The 22,643-nt window shown below is 36.1% G+C and overlaps 1 protein-coding gene across 7 annotated transcripts in view; it reads left to right on the plus strand.

The window, feature by feature from the left end:
- Nucleotides 1-22,643, plus strand: part of ASH1L (ASH1 like histone lysine methyltransferase) — a 203,310-nt gene that overhangs the window by 139,387 nt on the left and 41,280 nt on the right. For all 7 annotated transcript variants that reach the window (XM_061120600.1, XM_061120603.1, XM_061120604.1 and 4 more), the window contains 4 exons: nucleotides 9,199-9,293; nucleotides 20,460-20,533; nucleotides 22,025-22,070; nucleotides 22,184-22,292. In XM_061120600.1, coding sequence (XP_060976583.1) covers nucleotides 9,199-9,293; nucleotides 20,460-20,533; nucleotides 22,025-22,070; nucleotides 22,184-22,292 — 324 coding nt within the window. The remainder of the gene's footprint in view (nucleotides 1-9,198; nucleotides 9,294-20,459; nucleotides 20,534-22,024; nucleotides 22,071-22,183; nucleotides 22,293-22,643) is intronic.

Consider the following 22,643-nt stretch of genomic DNA (forward strand, 5'->3'; position numbering starts at 1 on the left):
TACCTCATTGTGGTTTTGATTTGCATTTCTCTAATAATGAGTGATGTTGAGCATCTTTTCTTGTGTTTGTTAGCCATCTGTATGTCTTCTTTGGAGAAATGTCTGTTTAGTTCTTTGGCCCATTTTTTGATTGGGTCATTTATTTTTCTGGAATTGAGCTTCAGGAGTTGCTTGTATATTTTTGAGATTAATCCTTTGTCTGTTTCTTCATTTGCTATTATTTTCTCCCAAGCTGAAGGCTGTCTTTTCACCTTACTTATAGTTTCCTTTGTAGTGCAAAAGCTTTTAAGTTTCATTAGGTCCCATTTGTTTAGTTTTGCTTTTATTTCCAATATTCTGGGAGGTGGGTCATAGAGGATCTTGCTGTGATTTATGTCAGAGAGTGTTTTGCCTATGTTCTCCTCTAGGAGTTTTATAGTTTCTGGTCTTATATTTAGATCTTTAATCCATTTTGAGTTTATTTTTGTGTATGGTGTTAGAAAGTGTTCCAGTTTCATTCTTTTACAAGTGGTTGACCAGTTTTCCCAGCACCACTTGTTAAAGAGGTTGTCTTTTTTCCATTGTATATCCTTGCCTCCTTTGTCAAAGATAAGGTGTCCATAGGTTCGTGGATTTATCTCTGGGCTTTCTATTTTGTTCCATTGGTCTATATTTCTGTCTTTGTGCCAGTACCATACTGTCTTGATGACTGTGGCTTTGTAGTAGAGTCTGAAGTCAGGCAGATTGATTCCTCCAGTTCCATTCTTCTTTCTCAAGATTACTTTGGCTATTCGAGGTTTTTTGTATTTCCATACAAATTGTGAAATTCTTTGTTCTAGTTCTGTGAAAAATACCGTTGGTAGCTTGATAGGGATTGCATTGAATCTATAGATTGCTTTGGGTAGAATAGCCATTTTGACAATATTGATTCTTCCAATCCATATTCATGGTCTTGTTTCCATTTAAATTGTAAAATTTTTTGTTCTAATTCTGTGAAACATGCCACTGGTAATTTGACAGGGATTGCATTGAATCTATAGCTTACACTGGGTAGTCATTTTCACAATATTTATTCTTCCAGTCCAAGAATATGGTATATCTGTTTGTGTCATCTTTTATTTCTTCTTTGGAGAAATGTCTGTTTAGATCTTCTCATTTTTTGACTAGGTTGTTTGGTTTTTTGTTATTGAGTTGTATGAGCTCTCTGCATATTTTGGCAAGTTTTGTATCATGCTACCTTAAATGTTCTAGTAGTTGTTGTGTGGAGTCTTTATATAAGATATATCATGTCATCTGCATCTAATGAAAATTTTACCTCCCTACCAATTTGAATACCTTTTCTTTCTCTTATCTGATTGCTGTTGCTAAGATATCAAATACTATGTTGAAGAAAAGTGGTAAGAGTGGGCATCTTTGTCTTGTTACAAATTTTAGTGGCAAGGCTTTCAGCTTTTCACTGTCAAGCATTATATTGAATGTAGGCTTGTCATAAATAACTTTTATTGTGTTGATATGTTCCCTCTGTACCAACTTCGGTAAGAGTTTTTATCATGACTGGATGTTGAATTTTATTGAATGCTTTTTCTGCATCTTATCAATGATCATGTGGTTTTTGTCTTTTAGAGATGATGTGATATATCACATTGATTATGTACCATCCTTATGACTTTGGAATGAATCCAGGTTGATCTTGTTGTGTAATCTTTTTTATGTGCTATTGGATTAAGTATCATTACTTTGATGTAATGGCCTTTAAGTCTAGTTTTATTTACATATATTGATTAATATACAATGGAAAAATCTCCTGTAGTATGATTTCAGCAGCTTGAGCGACATGCTTCTAAGGCTTCAGAACCTGCTATTGTTTGGAAACCTTTACAAAAGTTTTAATTTACTTTTGTATCAAAAGTGTTTTATTGTCCTTATAAACTCACCTACCAAGGTGAGAAATCAAAAGCCTTCCAACTTTCCTCTATCAAATTTCACATGAAGGACCTATAACGGTTGGAAAAACCTCTTACTCTAAAACCCTCATATTTCTCAATGATCCTGACCTGCCAAGAGAGACATTACTTAACTCTCTTTAAATTTTAGGATTCATTTTTAGTTCCTCTTCACTTTCTGCCATTAGGATGGTATCATCTGCATTTCTGATGTTATTGATATTTCTCCCAGCAGTTTTGATTCCAGGTTGTGATTCCTCCAGCCTAGCATTTCGCATGATGAACTCCGGGTATAACTATAACAAGCAGGGTGACAATATACAGCTTTGATGTACTCCTTTCCCAATTTTGAACCAGTCTGTTGTTCCATGTCCAGTTCTAACTGTTGCTTCTTGACCTGCATACAGGTTTCTCAGGAGGTAGGTAAGGTAGCCTGGTGTTCGCATCTCTTGAAGAATTTTCCATGGATAGCTGTGATCTACACAGTCAAACGCTTTAGTATAGTCAGTGAAGCAGAAGTAGATGTTTTTCTGGAATTCTCTTACTTTTTCTGTGATCCAACAGATGTTGGAAATTTGATCTCTGATTCTTCTGCTTTTTACATCTGGAGGTAAAAGCTTGTGCATTGGGAAGTTCTTGATTCACGTACTGTTGAAACCTTGTTTGAAGGATTTTGAGCATTACCTTGCTAGCATGTGAAATGAGTGTAATTATATGGTAGTTTGAACATCCTTTGGCATTGCCCTTCTTTGAGATTGTAATGAAAACTGACCTTTTCCAGTTCTGTGGCCACTGCTGAGTTTTCCAAATTTGTTGGCATATTGAGTGCAGCACTTTAACAGCATCATCTTTTAGGATTTGAAATAGCTCAGCTAGAATGCCATCACTTCCACTAGCTTTGTTCATAGTAATTCCTAAGGCTCATTTGACTTTACACTCCAGGATATCTGGCTCCAGGTGAGTGACCACACTATCATGGTTATCTGCATCATTAAGACCTTTTTTGTACAGTTCTTTTGTGTGTTCTTGCAACCTCTTCTAAATATCTTTTGCTTTTGTAAAGCAGTTATCTTCAAATAAAAATAGGAAGAAAGGGGGAAAAAAATAATGGAAGTCTCCATAAAATCCTAATAGTATAGAGTTCAGCGAGCTTCCAGGTTGCTAAGCAGTTGAAAGTACAAGGAGAATGATACACCCAGAGAGGTTAGGGCTGTCACATATTAATCAGACCTGAGAGAAGAGGTAATGGGGACCTCCAGTTTGTAGGATATAACTTATGGGTAACCTGGGAACTTAATGTTTTCAACTGACATCTGAAATAGAGTGAAGGCAGTCTTTTGGGACTGAGCCCTTCACCTGTGGGATTTAACAGTGTCTCTAGGTGGATAGTGTTAGAATTGAGTTAATTTTAGGACACCCACCTGGTGTAAAGAGAATTTGTTGGTGTGTTGAAAAACTTCCACACACATGATGACCAGAGGTGTCAGCAGTCATGTTCTGTGTAAAAGGAGGTACGCAGAAAGAAACAGCAGGGAAGCACTGGGTGTTTGCTGCATAAAAGGAAAATGGGTTCTTTTTCTGAAGAGGAGCATAAAAAGCACTTTACATTATACATGCAGGCGTATCACAGAGATACTGCAGGTTTGGTTCCAAACCACTGCGATCAAGTGAATGTTGCAGTGAAGGGAGTCACCCGGAGGCTCTGCTTTCCCAGTGCGCATAGAAGTTATGTTCCCACTGTGGTGTGGTCTGTCAAGTGTGTGGCAGCGTTACGTCTTTTTTAAACATATGTGCCTGAATTAAAAGTATTGTCAAAAAAATCCACCATCATCTGAGTCTTCAACAGGTTGTAATCTTTTTGCTGTCAGAGAGTCTTGCCTTTATGTTGACAGCTGCTGACTGATCAGGGTGGTGGCTGCTGAAGTTTGGAGCAGTTGAGGCAATTTCTGAAGACAAAGCAGCAGTGCAGTTTGCTACATCTTTGTTCCTTTTACAAATGATTTCTCTGCAGCATGCAGTACTCTTTTTTTTTTTTTTCATGCAATGACATTTTACCCACAGAACTTCTTTCGAAATAGGAGTCAATCCTCTCAAATCCTGCCACTGCCTTAGTAACTAAATTTATGTAATATTCTAATTTGAGCAAAATCTTCACAGCATATTCACCAGGAGTAGATTCCATCTCAAGAAGCCACTTTTCTTTTCTCATCCGTGAGAAGCAGCTCATCTGTGAAAATTGTGTAAGATTGCAATTCAGTCACGCCTTCAGGTCCCCCTTCTAATTCTAATTCTTTTGCTGTTTATACCACATCTGCAGTACACTACCTACAGTGACGTCTTGAACCCCTCAAAGTCATCCATGAGGATTGGATATGTCTTCCAAACTTCTATTAATGTTGACATTTTGACCTCCTCCTGTGAACCGTGAATGTTCTTAATGAGATCTAGAGTCTTTTCCAGAAGGTTTTCAGTTTCTTTTGCCAAGTTCCATCAGAGGATCACTGTCTGTGTAGTTGTAGCCTTATGAAATGTATTCCTTAAATGATAAGACTTGAATGTGGAAATCGCTCCTTGATTAGTGGGAAATCTCATTGATCCCAACATCCATAGGATATTGCGCTAGCAGGCATTAAAATAATAATCTCATTGTGTATCTCCATCATGGCTCTTAGGTTCAGTTCAGTTCAGCTGCTCAGTTGTGTCCAACTCTTTGTGACCCCATGGACTGCAGCATGCTAGGCCTCCCTGTCCATCACCAACTCCCAGAGTTTACTCAGACTCATGTCCATTGAGTCGGTGACGCCATCCAACCATCTCATTCTCTGTCGTCGCCTTCTCCTTCCGCCTTCAATCTTTTCCAGCATCAGGGTCTTTTCAAATGAGTCAGTTCTTTGCATCAGGTGGCCAAAGTACTGGAGTTTCAGCTTCAGAATCAGTCCTTCTAATGAATATTCAGAACTGATTTCCTTTAGGGTGGACTGGTTGGATCTCCTTGCGGTCCAAGGGACTCTCAAAAGTCTTCTCCAAAAAAAAAAAGGAGTCTTCTCCAACACCACAGTTCAAAAGCATCAATTCTTCGGTGCTCAGCTTTCTTTATAGTCCAACTCTCACATCCATACATGACTACTGGGAAAAACAGCTTTGACTAGATGGACCTTTGTTGGCAAAGTAATGTCTCTGCTTTTTAACATGCTATCGAGGTTGGTCATAGCTTTTCTTCCAAGAAGCAAGCATCTTTTAATTTCATGGCTGCAGTCACCATCTGCAGTGATTTTGGAGCCCCGCAAAATAAACTCTGTCACTGTTTCCACTGTTTCCCCATCCATTTGCCATGAAGCGATGGGACCAGATGTCATGATCTTAGTTTTCTGAATGTTGAGCTTTAAGCCAACTTCTTCCCTCTCCACTTTCACTTTCATCAAGAGGCTCTTTAGTTCTTCTTCACTTTCTGCCATAGGGTGGTGTCACCTACATATCTGAGGTTATTGATATTTCTCCCAGCAGTCTTGATTCTAGCTTATGCTTCATCCAGCCCAGCATTTCGCATGATGTACTCTGCATATAAGTTAAATAAGCACGGTAACAGTATACAGCCTTGACATACTCCTTTCCCTCTTTAGAACCAGTCTGTTGTTCCATGTCCAGTTCTAACTGCTGTTTCTTGACCTGCATACAGATTTCTCAAAAGGTAGGTCAGGTGGTCTGGTATTCCCATCTCTGGAAGAATTTTCCACAGTTTGTTGTGATCCACACAGTCGAAGGCTTTGGCATAGTCAATAAAGCAGAAGTAGATGTTTTTCTGGAACTCTCTTGCTTTTTGATGATCCAACGGATGGTGGCAATTTGATCTCTGGTTCCTCTGCCTTTTGTGAAACCAGCTTGAACATCTGGAAGTTCACAGTTCACATACTGTTGAAGCCTGGCTTGGAAAATTTTGAGCATTACTTTAAACTGATAGTGGCACACAAATAAATACCACAGAAAATGCCAGGAATGTTCAGAATCCCCAAGACAAATGGACAGAAACTACTAAATTCTCTCTGTTAATATCATGGAGCAGAAGCAGAGTATTTAAAACAGAGCGCCTTCTGTGTTGTAACCAACAGGGAAATAAATAGTTACGTCTAAATTAGAACCAAATTCAGACTTGACTAAGAACTAGGAAAACAGTTTCTCACATGATTATCTTATCCATGATGATGTCATTCGTCTTAGATATCAGCATTGCAAAATCAGGGAATCAGTTTGATTCTTTTAGGGAGTCTGTAACTGATGGGATGTATTCAAGGTTTTGGTTGGGATCTTCTAGTGGCTCAGGTGGTAAAGAATCTGCCTGCAGTACAGGAGACACAGGTTCTGTCCCTGGGTTGGGAAGATTTCCTGAAGAAGGGAGTGGCTACCCACTCCAGTGTTCTTGCCTGGACAGGAGCCTAGCTAGCTACAGTCCATGGGGTCACAAAGAGTCATACACAACTGATGCACTAACAGTATCACTTTTTTTTTTTTTCAAATGAAGGTTTCATTTATTTGAAGGAGTAAAACTTTGAAGGTGACCCTGACGTTATGTGTGTGTGTGTGTGTGTGTGTGTGTGTGTGGTTTTGTTTGTTAACTTCAGGTTGCCAAGTATTCTGTTTCACAACTACTGCCCCTTGTATGCTTGCTTACCCTTTTGGCACCAGGGTAAGATACTAGTTTTGCTTCCATTCCTGTGTTAGCTAAAAGAAAGCTTTTATGTTATCTGTTTAATTGGTTTGGTTAAATTTTAAATCTAATAAAGTGTAAACCAAATTTTCTTTCATACAGAGTGCTTAGTTCTAGACACAGTTGTTTTCCTGATCTTTTTTGACTTTGACAGTAAAGAAATACAGGTTTTGGTTGGTTAGAAAATTCATATTTCTGGTCACAAATCACTTCTTGGGTCATTTTTTAAAATGAGAAAAGTGATCTTTAGATATAAATAGAACAGTCTAGTATCTTTCCTTTCCTTCTTTGTAACTGTTCCCCAAACTTTTTACCACTGCCTTTAAACTTCATATGACCTAGTTTCTAACTTCACCTGGACTGCTTCAGTCTCCTTTTATTTCTTCTAATGCTCCAATCTCATTTAAACTTTCATCTTATACCAGCTATTTCCTCTGCCTGATTTTCCTTTATTTTCCAGATCCTCTCCTGAGTGTCAGTAACATTTACATTTTAGCTTAATGTTACTTCCTCAGAAAAGCCTTCCCAAATAACTTGCTGTTCATCACATTTTAATTATTTGCCTAGCATTTATTATTTTCTGGGTTTTTTTCCTCAGGGTTATTAGTTTTTCTTGTTTCCTTTTTGTATGCCTACCCAGGTAAACTGTCTTATTCCCCACTCTTTCTCAGCACTTGGAACAAGGCCTGGACTTAATGAGTGTTCAGTAATTGTTGAATAAATAAATGAAGGATTCACTGAAAAGAACCAGTCTGCTAATAAGAACTTTGGGTTCTTCAAATAACTTAATATTTGGACCTCAGTTTTCTCATCTGCAAAATGTGTATATTCACATACCTAGTTGTTACAAGATAGAATAGACTAGACTTGTTTGGAGAAAGTTAGTATGTCATAACTCATGAAAGAAATATATTCACCTTGCCTTATTTACTGGAACTTTGAGCCAAGATAAAATCAGAGTCGACTGAATGAGGCCCTCTTCTTTATTTCATTTTCTTTTTTCTCCCTTCTTTTCTTCCTTTCCTTTTTATTATCTGCTTGAGATTTTTATCTCACAACAAACATTAGGAACACTGACCCAGTAAGATGAGTGGAAGAAGTAAAAAATGATGAAGCATGATAGAATAAAATAATAAGAATAGTAATTGAATAGGAGTTTAGCAAGTAACTGAGGTTTTCATCTTGAATCTCTTTACCAGCTAGTCAGCAGATCAGCTTTGTAGACCATCAGTTTTCAAATCTGTCAAACATTTCTTGCCTACTTCACGGGATTGACATGAATAATAATATCTGAAAGTACTTTATAAACCATTAAGCAAATGCACAGCAGTCATTATGATCATATCTGAAATTTAGGTTCCTTCTGCAGAACTGTTGGAGAATGCTAATGAGGCTCTTTCTTAGGTATAATTACTATAAGGCAATTCCAAAAATTTAGATTTTAAAAATATATGAAAGTGCTTAGTAACTCTCGCGACAAAAAGTATACATTAAAATTGAAGTCATTGTTAAAACAAATACTCCCCCCCCCCCACAATTTTATTTACAAACCAGGTATGTATATAAATCATCTATTTTTGACATGTAGAACAAGTCAGACAGAATAGTTTCTTGCACATAAACCATTTGTTACCACTTATTTTCTTTGTCCCTAATTAGGAGATTCACATGAAATGACTAGTTTGGGTTCAAAATTATAGGAGGAAAAAAAATACATTTGTTTTGTAGGTAAACTTTTAAAAATTATCACTCTAAATTGTGAATTTGGAATTTTTGCTGCTTTATGAAATTCAGTGGACATGAACTTAGGCAAACTCCAGGAGATGGTAAGAGACAGGGAGAACTGGCATGCTGCAGTTCATGAGGTCTCAGAGTCAGACATGACTTAGTGCCTGAACAGTGGCAACAACAACATTTTGTTAACTATTTTTGCATAAATTACTGTGAAGCCAAGTGCATTCTTTATTATATTAAATAAAGGTGATTTTTAATTCAAAATAGCATTGCATTCTCTTTTTTTTTCCTCTCTCTCTCATTTAAATTTTACTCATTTATTTATTTTTGGCTGTGCTGGGTTTTCATTGCTGTGAGGGCTTTTCTCTAGTTGCAACGAGTAGGGGCTACTCTTGTTGCAGTGCACAGGCTTCTCAGGGCAGGGTCTTTTCTTTCTCGGAACGCAGAGTGTAGGACCTGCGGGCCTCAGCAGTTTTGGTGTATAGGCCCTGTAGTTTAGGTCCCTAGGCTTTAGAGTGCAAGCTCAACAGTTGTAGCATATGGGCTTAGTTGCTTCACAGCGTGTGGAATCTTTCTGGATCAGGGATCAAACCATGTCTCCTGCCTTGGCAGGTGGATTTTTTACCACTGAGCCACCAGGGAAGCCCAGTATTGCATTTTCTTAAATTGAGTATGGTTGACCTACAACCCTCTGTTAGTTGCAGCTGTGCAACATAGTGATTCAGTGTTTCTACAAATGATTAATTACCACTAAAACAAATGCTTGATAGAGTGATTTTTTTTTCCTGTATTTTTCAATTCTCTTGCCTTTGACTATTTTCCATTCTTTTCTAATCACAGCCCAAAGAGCCGACTGATCCAATTAAAGAAAGAGAAGCTGGAATATACTCCAGGAGAACATGAATATGGATTATTCCCAGCCCCCATTCATGTTGGTGAGTACTCAGTATACACAATATATTTCCAAAAAGAAATGGTATTTCTTGAGTTTAGGTGAAATGTAATTAATGTCTTTGTGTTCTGATTATTTCTGTATCTCTAGGAGGTCAAGTCTTTACCTTTTAATTTGTATTCACTCTGAAGAATTTTGAAAACTCTTTTGCTTTCTAGGGGTCAAAATAACATAAATCTTATTCACTGAAGTGTCAATAGCAACACTATCTGTAGCATTTGATTCTCTAAGTGAGTCCTCTAGGAAAACCCAACTATTTCATTACTTCAGTTTCTAATTATTTCTGTGTTCAAAGGGAGATGACTTGTGGATATGTAATAATCAAAGGGGAAAGACCCACTGCTTTTTTGATCATTTATATTCTTGAAAATTTTATCTTTCTGTTTATTTTTGAAGCAAATGTCAAGTCTTTGTTTAGCATTCCAATAATAATACCTTCCAGAATCTTACCAAATAAGTAAAGTATACCTGGAAGTCATCCTGGATTTCTTTCATTCTTTCAACTCGTCATCCATTCCATCCCCAAGTTCTGTTATTTTCATCCTTGAATATATCCTGCTTCTATTCAAATCCCATTGCTGTTATTCAGGTCTGTGCCACTATTATCTTTTGCTTGGGCCTTCTAACAGATCTGTCTACTTTCATTCTTACTCTCTTCCAATCCACTCTCTACTCAGTAAAAAGAAAAGTCATTTTATAATTTAAATCATCTTTAAAACCTCTCAGTGGCTCACCATTAAACTGTAAACTCCTTATCCCAACACTTGGGAATGATCTGGTTCCTGACTACCTCATTATTCTGCCTCTGCTGTTTCCCAGATTTCCTTTATTCACTGTATTATGTCATGCTGGTCTTCTTTCAGATTCTAGACCATTCCAAGCTCTTTATAGCCAAAAGATTGTTTTGCTTATTATTACCTTTACCCAAAAAGATCTTTCCACAGTGAATTTCTTCTCATCCTTTGAGTACAGGCTAAATGTCAGTACCAGCTTAAATATTATTTTCTTTAAAATTGTTTTCCTGATTGTCTTACCATATAGGATTCTTCCCTCTATATCAGTTCTGTATCACGGCACCCTGTTTATTTTTCTATCATCTTTAATTGCTGTTTTTATTTACTCATTTACTAATCTGTCTCCTCCACTAGATTATAAGCTTCAGGAGCACAGGATCATTTGTGTTTCTTTTTCTCCTTTCATTTTCCAGTATGTGGTGCCTAATAGAAGGTTAATAAATATTGGATATACAAATGAAAGAAAAGAAGGAGAAATCAGAATAAGTTAAATGTAAGAAGAGAATTTTTTTTTTCAAGAACAACTTAATTGTGTAGTAAGATGTTGATCCTGTACTATTAGTATCTTCTTCACCGGTGACTCTCTTGACTGTGGTGCTCTTCTCTGTGTTATGATTATTTAGTTCCTTTTTTCTCCCCAGAAGGCCCAGCACCAGCAATGTATTTAAAGCAGCAAGGATAGACAAGTTATGCAATAAAGATTAGTTTGCTTCAGTTATTCTGTATTGGGTGGCTAGAGAATAGTTTAACTACAACATAGCGTTACAAGCATACCTTTCCACCTTTCGGGCGCCTGGATCAGGAAAATTCTCTGGAATAAGAAATGGCTAACCCCTCCAGCATTCTTGCCTGGAAAATTCCATAGACAGAGGAGTCCGTGGGATCGCAAAGAGTCGGACACGGCCGAGTGACTGAGCACAGCACACACCACATTACAGGGTTTGATTCTCAGCTAGATAACTGTACCGTGCTTACTTAAGAGAGGTGAGAGGAAGTTCCGTATTCTTTGGGCTTACTACCAAAGTTCTTTTGAAGGAGCCTTTTGCTTTTAGTAGTGAAATCATGACAGTGGAAGAAGATTCTCAGCAGATTTATCTATTTCCTAGACTGCTAGTGATAAACAGGCTTTGAAAATAAGAGGTAATTCCATGTAAAAGAAAACATGACCATTTTGGTCTTACTGGTTTTCCTCTGGATGGGAAGTTAGCTAACTGATAACTCATGTTTTGGAAAGAAGTTCTAACTTTTCAGGGGGTGATAGAGTCAGTTAGCTCCAAGGGAGATGAGATGAATGATGGGTAGGCCAATATTAAGTCAGATATCTGGCATAAATAGTGTTTAAGAGGTCCAGAATGGAAATAAGTTAATTTATTTATTAATAAATTAATAATTTATTTAATTAATTTAAAGATTTTCACTCTAAATCCCCACTTCAGTCTCTCACTAAGACTAATCTGTACTCAGTGGTCTAAAATTAAGTAAATAATGGGAAAGCCTAACCAAGTAGTGGGCTTTTTTCCTGTGAAACAAGATTTAACATCAGGCTGTTACAGGACTGAATTTTTTTTTTTTTTTTTTTGTGGACAGTGTTGTTTTGTTGTTCAGATAATTTAAGATTAGGATACAGGATGAGGCCTGTCAGCTGTTTGAAACAGGTCACTTCCAGTATCATGTAAACAAAGAGCATGACTTTGAGTCAGCCAGTCCTACATTCATCTCTGTCTTTGCCATATTAGTTATCTGAATAAAATAGTTAAATAAAATAAAAATGCACCCTGTCATCAATGGAGTAAGTGGAAAATAATATTTTAAAAAATTTTTTAATGAAATCAGGTTTCCTTATCTCTTCAGAGAATTGAATTTCAAAGAAATTTTACTTTTTATGATGAGTACTCATTTATCAAAATGTATATTTTACCTTCACATATTTAGTCAATTCATTGTTTGCAACAGTTCTACAATAAGTTCAATAAGGCAAGCATGATCTTTTCAGCACATGGTTTCTATGATAGCTGGATATACCCATACAGAAGGATAAAATAACTCAAAATGGATCATCAACCTAAAAATACAAGAGCTAAAATTATAAAACAGTAAATTTTTGTGACCTTGCATTAGGTAATAATTTTCTTAAATGTCTGACACCAAAATCATGTACAATAAAAGGGAAAAAACACAAATTAAACTATGTTAATATTTAAAATTTTGTACTTCAAAGAACACCACCAGAAAACTAAAACAACCCACCAAAAGGGAGAAACATTTTCAAATAAGAGGCTTGTATCCAAAATCCCATATATATAAAGAACTGTTATAACTCAATAATAAAAAGACAAACAGTACAATTTTTAAGTGAATAAATTATTTGAATTGATATTTTCCCCCCAAAAAAGATGGAAATGGTCAATAAGCATATGAAAAGATGTTCCACATCATTAGTCATTAGGAAAATGGAATTGAAAACCATAACAAGGGACTTCCCTGGTGGTCCAGTGGTTAAGAATGTGCCTTCTAATGCAGAGGACTCCAGTTTGATCCCTGGTCAGGGAAGTAAGATCCCACATGCCAAGGGCCCACTAAGCCTATCTGCTACAACTGAGAGAAGCCTAATGCTTGCCCAGCAGAAGATCCCCTGTGCTGTGACTCAGGCCCAATGCAGCCAAATAAATAATAAATAAATATTTTTTAAAAAAACCATAACAAGATATCACTTCACACTCACAGAAATGGCTTTAATTAAAAGATTTATGATAATGTGAAGAAACTGGAACCCTCATACATTGCTGTGAGAACATGAAATGGTATAACCTCTTTGGAAAACATTTTAATAATCAATCAAGTTAATGACAGATTTAATATAAGACCTAGCAATTCTGTTGCTTAGGTATGTACCCAAAAAATTGAAGATATATGTCCAGAGACCTCCCTGGCAGTCCAGTGGTTGGGACTGCGCTTCCACTACAGGGGACCCAGGTTCCATCCCTGGTCTGCGAACTGGGGTCCTGCATGCCACGCACATAAGCAATATGTGATGTACACAATGTAATACTGTTGGGCAATAACAAAAAATTTAGTTCAGAGACATGTGCCATATAAAATCCCATGTCTAGGTTTGAATTGAAAATCATGTCATTCCAAGAACCAGGGAGATTGCAAACTGAATTTTAAAAGGCATCAATGTATGCCATTACCAAGATAATAGAATAATCTGACAACTATTTTACAGTAGTTATAATTTGTAAAAAACACTTCAGACAATTATAAACATACTTAAAACATAAAAAGATAGAGCCTTGACAAAGAAATGAAAGATAGGAAAAACAAGTAGAAATTTTAGAATAAAAATATGCAGTAACTGAAATACAATGCTCAGGGATAGATTCAGCAACAAAATGAAGATACACAGGGAACAATCAGTGAACTAGATGATGTAATATTACCCAGTCTGAACAAAAGAAAAAATAGACATTAGGAGAGATAGGCTGTGGGACCATGACAAAAGAGCTCATATCTATATTTTTGGAGTTCTGGGAGGAGATAAGAAGATAGAGATGAAAAAGTGCTTGGGTAAATAAATGGCTTGAAAGCTTTCCACATTTGGCAGAAGACATATAAACCTTCTGATTCAAGAAGATGAGCAACCCCAAACAGAATATATGCAAAAGAAATCCAGGCTAAGACACATCAAACTTCAGCATGCTAAAGACAAAACAGTTTTAAAACAATGAGAGAAATGGCTCTTATGCATAGGTGTAAATCAAATCAAATGACAGTGGATTTCTCATTTGAATTCATGTATATGGCACATTTTTCAAGTACCGAAAGAGAAACTGTCAAACCAAAATCCTATACCCACTGAAAATATCCCTCCAAGAATTAAGAGAAGCAAAGGCTTCTTAGGTGAAGGTTAACTAAAACAGTTTGCTGCCAGCAAACTTACCCTGTGAGTAAAGGAAGTTCTCTAAAAGGAAAGAAAGAAACAACCTTGGAACATCAGTAAGGCAGAAAGATCCAGTCAGCAAAACTATGGGTATTTACAATAGGCTTTCTTTCCTTCTTCTTTTGAATTGAAAGACTTCCCTGACAATCCATTGTTTAAGAACCCATGCTTCCACTGCAGGGGACACAGGTTCCATCCGTGGTCAGGGAACTAAGATCCTGCCTCCCAGGTGGTGCAGCAAAAAAAAAAAAAAATTAAAAATAGAACTTCCATGTAATCCAGCAATTTCACTTCTGGGAATGTATCCAAAGAAAATGAAAACAGTTACTTGGAAAGATGCATGCACACACATGTTCATAGCAGCATTATTTACAACAGCCAAGATATGAAAACCACCAAAGTGTCCATCAAAGCAGGAATGGATAAAAGAGTTGTTGTATGTATATCATACTATAATACGCGCATGTGCACATGTAAACACAATGGAATATTATTAATTCAGCCATAAAAATGAGGAAATCGTGCAGTTTGCAACTATGTGGTGGGCCTTGAGGGCATTGTGCTAAGTGAAATAAGTCAGACAAATACTGTATGATCTCACTTATATGTGGAATCTTAAAGTATTTGTGTGTGTGTGTAATAGAAAAGGGGATCAGATTATGTGTGGTTACCGGAGTGGAAGGGTTGTGGGAAGAGGAGGCGGGTAAGAGATCAAAAGGTACAAACTCCTAGTTACAAGATAAGTAAGAACTAGGGATATAATCAACAACATGGTAACTATAGTTAACACTGCTGTATGTATGAAATTGTACGAGAGTAAATCCTGAGTTCTCATTGCAAGGAAAAAATGTTTTCCTTTTTTTTTTTTCTTTCTCCATTTATTGTCTTTGTAAGAGATAATGATGCTAACTCAATGCATAGCTGTAGTCATTTCACAACATACGTAACTCAAGCCATTATGCTATACACCTTAAACTTATACAGTGATATATCTAAATTATATCTCAAATGAAACTAGAGGAATATTAATTAATGAACCAAGCCAAAAAAAAAGAAAAAGATTGTGCTTAGGAAGAAGAGAATTCAAGAAACTTAGGAAAGATGATAATATTGCTTCGTGGAGTTAAAAGAAAACAATTGGTGGAGTACCTCAAAACTTAAGCCATGGAATATATCTTTTCATTTCATTAAAAAATTTAAGACCTGCTCTTTGATCAGGCAGTTTTCTAGATGCTTGGGATACATCAGTAAACAAAATAGTAAAGATCCTTGTCTCTGTGGAGCTGACATTCTTCCAAAGGGGAGATAGAAATCTTTCTTTCTGTCTTTCTGAATCTCACCTGTTTTTCCTCAGGCGGATAAAACTGAAAACTTGAATCCTTGTATTTTGTTTAGTGAAATTTAAACAGTTTCATCTTGTATCTTTTATCATTGTTTATAACCCCTTTGGTGGCACACATTTCACTCAAACACTACCACTGCAACTTTTCTTTGGATGGTATTGGGACCATTTTCATAGAATAACAAAGGAAAAGTGAATAATTCTAATCTACTTATAGAGCGATATTATAACCCAATACTCAGATTTATATATAAATGAGCTGAACTTTTTCTGAAGGTCAGTACCTTATTTAGGGGACAAAAAAGGCTAAATTTTTGTCAGATTTTAAGGTATCTTGAAAAGAGGTAGAGCCATTATTACCTCTCTCCTTTTTATTGAATAGCTCCCTCTCCTTTGGTTTCCTTGTTTGCCTAGCTACTTGATTAACAATAGAATGCTTTTGTGAAATATTCTTCCTCCTTTTGTTCGTATCTTTTTCATATTAGAATTGGTTTTATAAAAGAAATCATCATGGACCTTTCCCTTTTAGATTTCAAGGTCAACACAATCTCCTGTCATCTCTTCCTTGAAATGACTTTTTTGGCCCACAAAATGAGTTTTATTTCAAAGGGAAAAAGTAAAGGATTTCTTTGCTCCTTTCCTAATAGTCAGTGGCAGGATTTGAGATCTCAAGGTTCCAGTATACAATAAGAAAAATCCACAAAAGATATGATTTCATCTAATTTTCAGGTGAAAGTGATTTTTTTTTTCCATTTAAAAAATGAGGATTAGTTAAAACAGTATTTTTTCCAAATGATGAACTCCTGAATACGTTTTTCTAAGGTATCATCTCCAGCAGAATTTGACAAGGATCTTTTTAGGTGAGTCTCACATATTAAAAATGAATTACCTGGCTCTGGTTTCAAACATATTAGAGGAAAGGAAAGACTGTCTCATCATTTTTTTCCCTAATTCTTAGTATATGGATTAGAGAAAACTGAAGGTGAAAGTCGCTCAGTCGTGTCTGACTCCTTGCAACCCCATGGACTATATAGTCCATAGAATTCTCTAGGCCAGAATACTAGAGTATCCTAGTATCCCCTTTCCCTTCTCCAGGGGATCTTTCCAACCCAGGGATCAAAGAGAAATACAAATAATACCAAGAAAGGCAACATATAACATCTGTGGAGCTGTTTCTAGGAAAACTGAAAATGTTGGACAGTGGGGAAAATTGTGTTTTTAAAGTTAGTTGAAGTATGGGACTTCCCTGGCTGTTAAGACCCTATGCTTCCACTATAGAGGGCGTGGGTTTGATCCCTCATTAGGGAACTAAGACCCCCACGTGCTGTGTGGCCAAAAAAAACTGACGTGAATAATGGATGCTTCCTTTCTGGAAGGAGAAAAGTATTCTTTTTAAATATTCAGAACTTACTGTCCGCTCCTTCATACTTTTACAACCTCTTCTCTACAGAAAACACACTAAGAAAAGAGTTAACCCTTTACATCAAGGGGTTTGTCCTGTCTTCTCAGAGCCAATTTTGACTTGCTAAAAAATTATATTTGTTTGATTGTTGTTAGAAGCAGTACATACTCATAAAAATTCCTAATGTAGAAAGATATGAATTGAAAGATAAAGTTCCCCTTCCCAGAAACATACTAGTTTAGCATATACCCTTTCAAACTCTTTCATATATATTTATATAGCTATTTTTTCCTGATACTTTGTTACCAAATTCTTCAGCATACAGAAATTTGAAGGAACTGAACACAAAATATCCCATCACAAAAAAAAACCATCACCTAGATTTTATCATTAATATTTGCCTGATTTATCATGTATTTATCCATCTGTTGTTCCATCCTGTTTTTGGATACACTGCAAAGTAAACTGCAGGCATTGATATACTTCCAGCTAAATAATTCATCATAATGTCAGAATCAAGATCTCAGTATTTGTTTATAGGGTTTTTCTTTTTATTTGAATTTACCCTTGATAGAATCCACCAATCTTAAATGTACTTTTGCTCGATTTTTAAATTTTTTCATACTCCTCTATAATCCAGACCTTTCTCAAAAACATTATCATCATTCCAGAAAGTTCCTTTGTGCCCTTTCCTAGTCAGTCCCCACCATATATAGTCATTTAATGGATTTTTTTTTTTTTTTAAAGTCAGCCCCTGTTCTAATATTCTTCTGCAACTTGGAAAATAAGTTTTCACATGAGTAAATATATACCTCGCTTCATTTAACAGCTGCACATTCATTATTTAAATATACCAAAGTTTACTTCCTTGTTGTGCTTCTTATTACAGACTTTGTAGTTATACATTCACCTTTGGTTTGTCAAGATATGGACTCCAATCTTCTACCAACTGTAACCTCAGACAGCAGCTTGTTATATTAACCTCCATAAGTTATTTCTCCTTAGATAGAACTATAATCCATATTGCTCTGTCATCAGATTTATCAGATGAATAAATTCACTGCATGTTATTACATGTTAACAAATAATATTTTTATTGAAAATCAGTTCAGTTCAGTCACTCAGTCGTGTCCAACTCTTTGCGACCCCATGCACCACAGCATGCCAGACCTCATTGTCTATCACCAACTCCCAGAATCCACCCAACCCCATGACCATTGAGTCTGTGATGCCATCCAACCATCTCATTGTCTGTCGTCCCCTTCTCCTGCCCTCGATCTTTCCCAGCATCAGGGTCTTTTCAAATGAGTCAGTTCTTCGCATCAGGTGGCCAAAGTATTGGAGTTTCACCATCAACATCAGTCCTTCGAATGAACACCCGGGACTGATCTCCTTTAGGATGGACTGGTTGGATCTCCTTGCAGTCTAAGCAACTCTCAAGAGTCTTCTCCAACACCACAGTTCAAAAGCATCAATTTTTCGGCGCTCAGCTTTCTTTATAGTCCAACTCTCACATCCATACATGACTGCTGGAAAAACCATAGCCTTGACTAGACAGACCTTTGTTGGCAAAGTAATGTCTGCTTTTTAACATGCTATCTAGGTTGGGCATAACTTTGCTTCCAAGGAGTAAGTGTCTTTTAATTTCGTGGCTGTAATCATCATCCGCAGTGATTTTGGAGCCCAAAAAAATAAAGTCAGCCACTGTTTCCACTGTTTCCCCATCTATTTGCCATGAAGTGATAGGACGGGATACCATGATCTTAGTTTTCTGAATGTTGAGCTTTAAGCCAACTTTTTCACTCTCCTCTTTCACTTTCATCAAGAGGCTCTTTAGTTCTTCACTCTCTGCCATAAAGATGGTGTCATCTGCATATCTGAGGTTATTGATATTTCTCCCGGCAATCTTGATTCCAAATAACTCCCCCCTATTTTTTTGAGGGCAAGTTTATTATGTTTTCGTCTTAGTCTGAATGTGGTAATAACTTTCCTCAAAAATTTTTAATGAGAAAAGTGACTTTATTTTACATTTTTGTAAATCTCCTTGATGTCTGGCTAATATAGGACAGTTGAATTTTCTAATCTGTTTTTGCATTCTATTTGTTGTGCTGTTATTATGGTTTAAATATATGAAGAAATCTGACCTCACATGGGTAAAAAGTTGTGAAAGAGAGGAAGATTTAATAATTTCACATAATTGTAGATATTCTTTGATATTATAGCAACAATTCCTTAACTTTCTACTTAACATTCTAAGGAACACTGTTCCTTAACATTCTACTGCTGGAGTATGAAATCAATGGATTTTTTGTATTGTTGCCTTAAAATCCATTGGTCTCTCTTCTAAGTTAAATGGATTTTTACCCATGTATGATTTTTATCACTTCATGCATTAGATGTTGGAAAATATTAGTTCACTGAATTATATTGCTCTTCCATTTCCTGTATGTATCCATAACAATTCATATTTGTGAATTGCCACTTGTTTCATGAGAAAAACTTAAGTATTGGAAAACAGAATCTCATAATTAGTAGACACAAGTTTTGCAAAATTCCAGTGTTCACTTCAAACTAAAATTTTATCATTGGAAACATATTTTCAGTTGGAGTTCTTGAAGTAACAAGTTCACTGGATTTATTTTCAGTTCCTGGGTTAGAATAACCATTGTCTGTCAGTTCTTTTAAGTAAAAATGTCATTCTATGAAAAAAGCCAACTAGTTCAGCATTGGGTCATGCAGAATAAAGATTTTGGTTTGTGGGTCAAGATTTAATATTTTTCCTACTTTATCAAAAGCATTCTTAGATAATGCAGTAATAGTTCATTTCTGCTGGTTTCATTGTAATAGAGATTTGTGCCACATGCCTTGATTCATACTAAAACTACAGTTTTACCCACTATTCCTTTTACCCCATTAGTACAAATGTCAGCGTAATGAAAACACATATAATATTTTAGTTGTGTTACCAAAATAGTTTTGACCTCTCGGATCCCTTGGGGTAAGCAGAGCACACTTTGAGAACTGCTGGTCTGGAGACCATGATAAAACACATCCAGGTAACAAGGAAAAGTCTAAATCCTGCAAGAAGTGAGTCCAGCATCATAGTGCTTCATGAAGAAAAAAATCATATAGAGTAAAGAAGTTGGGGGCAGGGTGCCTCTTTATGGTAGAAAAGGGCTTTGAAACTGGCTATAAAAAGTAGTAGTATTTCAGTAGGTAGGAAGAAAAATGTTAACAGATCATAAATTTACATGTAAATACTCTTGAGTTATTTAAATTCAGAGTTTCCTATTTTGGAAAAATTTTATACTTCTTTTGTAGTTAGCCTTAAATTATGTACAATAATGTAAAAAAGATAAAAGATGCTCTGGTTAGTGATTTTAATGATTGACCAATTCTTAATATTTAGTTTGCTTCATATTGATGACTTATTTTGCAGTAAATTTGCTATGCTAGTTGTTTTATGTAAGCTAAAATTAAAACATATCTTTAGCATATACCGCATGGAGCACAGTGGAAAAGAATAGCAAAAATTAAAAATTGGTGATGGAAAATTCATAAAATTTCACATGAAATGTTTATTTTTTTTACTCGGTGCATGTTAAAGCTTGTGGCTCTTTGACCCTTTGTTTAAAATAAATATTGAAATGGATAGTATTGTTTTGTTTCAGGAAAATATCTAAGGCAAAAGAGAATTGATTTTCAGCTTCCCTATGACATTCTTTGGCAGTGGAAACATAATCAGGTATGAGCCTATCTTACCATATTTCATTCTTAAGTGCTAAATGGGGGAGAGGGAGATGCAAGTCTTTTTCTCTGCCTCCTTGTTACGCTCTCATCTTAGGAAATACAGAGAAGTGTCCCTGTGAAGGTCAGAGACTAAGAAAAATGAATTTGCATCCATATTTAATATGACCTATTTGCCTTTACTCATAACTTCAAAATAGCAGTAAGTTCCTGCTTCCTTAGGAAACCTTCAGTTATTATTCTGGACTTTTATTTTGGTAGCAAAGATTCTGTTCTGTAAGAATCCTGTTTGATGCAGGTCTCAAGAGAATTTAGATGTACTGCCAGCAGCATTAAGAAATTTCAGGCTTTATTTTTGTTGGCTCCTTCCCATCAGTTTGGAATTTATTTTTCACATACAAAAGAGAATCTTCTACCAAAGGAAAGAGGGAAAATATTTAATACTTTTGTACTTTTAAATATATTGGGAACTAAAACTGGGAAGGTGCTGTTTTTCTTTCTTACTTACCTAATTGAAAGTTTCCCCCAGTAATTTTTATATTTAGCAAAGGCCCCCGGAATCCATATTGGGAGCTACCATTGGGAAATAGAAGTAGTCATGCAAATGAGGTAAATAAGCTCCTGAGTTTTGCCAAAATTCCACCAAAGTTTAATTTTGGAAAGCCAAAAGCAATGAACATTCCCATCTGCATTCTCTTCTCTGTTGGTCTTTCCTGAATTTTAAGAGGGTCAGTATATTAGATATTTATCTCAGAGAGTTCATAACAATAAAGGAGATAGTGTTTTGACTCACTGTACCCACTGAAAAATGATGGTGGGATTATTCTTATAGATTAGTACACTCTAGCTTAAACATCTTAAACCAAGCTCCTGTTTGTTTTTTGGTAGTGTCTTCTATAGTAAAACACTGACAGACTGACTAATACATTTTTTTCCTAATGCATTCTTTATTGCAGTATGAGAACACCATTATCCTGCCTGCCATCTCCCCTTTGTTCACTGAATTAATTGCCTTAATTAAAATGTAAAATGTGTTTTCCTACAACACTCACCCTGAAAAAGCTGGATACTTATCTTTTTTATATCATATACCTACCCTACCCTTCTGAACAAGCCCTGTGCAAGTTTTCCTTTCTTTTCATAGAGGGAGATAAAATCTTAATTTATCCAAATGAATAGCTTTAATCTGCAGTGTGGTAGTCATTTAAATCTGTCCAATAACTTGCTGAAGAAACATCTAGCAAAAAATGCATTTTCTTTAATCTACTTATGATTGCTTCTGTTGAATATAGTTCTCTTACCCTGATCTGGTAGTCACCTTTTATTCCAGGGTAAAAAGTGATCACACCTCAAATGTATCCAACCCAGAAAGTAAGTGTTTCCATATGGGCAGAGTACATGGATCATTTCTTTATTTTTAGTGATTTATACTGTTTTCTGGCATTTGAAGTTGAATGCTATATCGGGATTTTTCTGTTTTTTCTTCTAGCTGTACAAGAAACCAGATGTCCCACTATATAAAAAAATTCGTTCAAGTGAGTAAAGTGGGAGCTGTTTTTTCTGCCTCCATACGATCAATGTTCTCAGCCTGGCACTTAAAAAATTACTCTATATGTTCACAAACTATTCTTTGCTGTCTTCTCTCAAGATGTCTACGTTGATGTCAAACCCCTTTCTGGTTATGAGGCTACTACTTGTAACTGTAAGAAGCCAGATGATGACACCAAAAAGGGCTGTGTGGATGACTGCCTCAATAGGTACTGTACTAAACTAATTCTGTAAGCACAGGCTTTAAGATCTGTAAGACACTTCATTTAGGGGAATTCCGTGGTGGTCCACTGTTTAAAACTATGTGTTTTCACTGTCAGGGGCCTGGGTTCAATCCTTAGTTGGGGAACTAAGATTCCACAAGCCACATGGTGTAGCCGGGGAAAAAAAGACTTCATTTAAAGGAAAAGGTTAAGTAGACTCTTTGATTTCCTCTCAAGAAATCAAAAATGATATATGAAACCTAACTGATGGACTCGGTCTGCTTGGGCTGCTATAACAAACTATCGTAGACTTAAATAGAAATATATTTCTCACAGATCTGGAGGCTGGGAAGTCCA

Source organism: Dama dama, chromosome 20, assembly GCF_033118175.1.
Source record: "Dama dama isolate Ldn47 chromosome 20, ASM3311817v1, whole genome shotgun sequence".
NCBI classification, from domain to species: domain Eukaryota; kingdom Metazoa; phylum Chordata; class Mammalia; order Artiodactyla; family Cervidae; genus Dama; species Dama dama.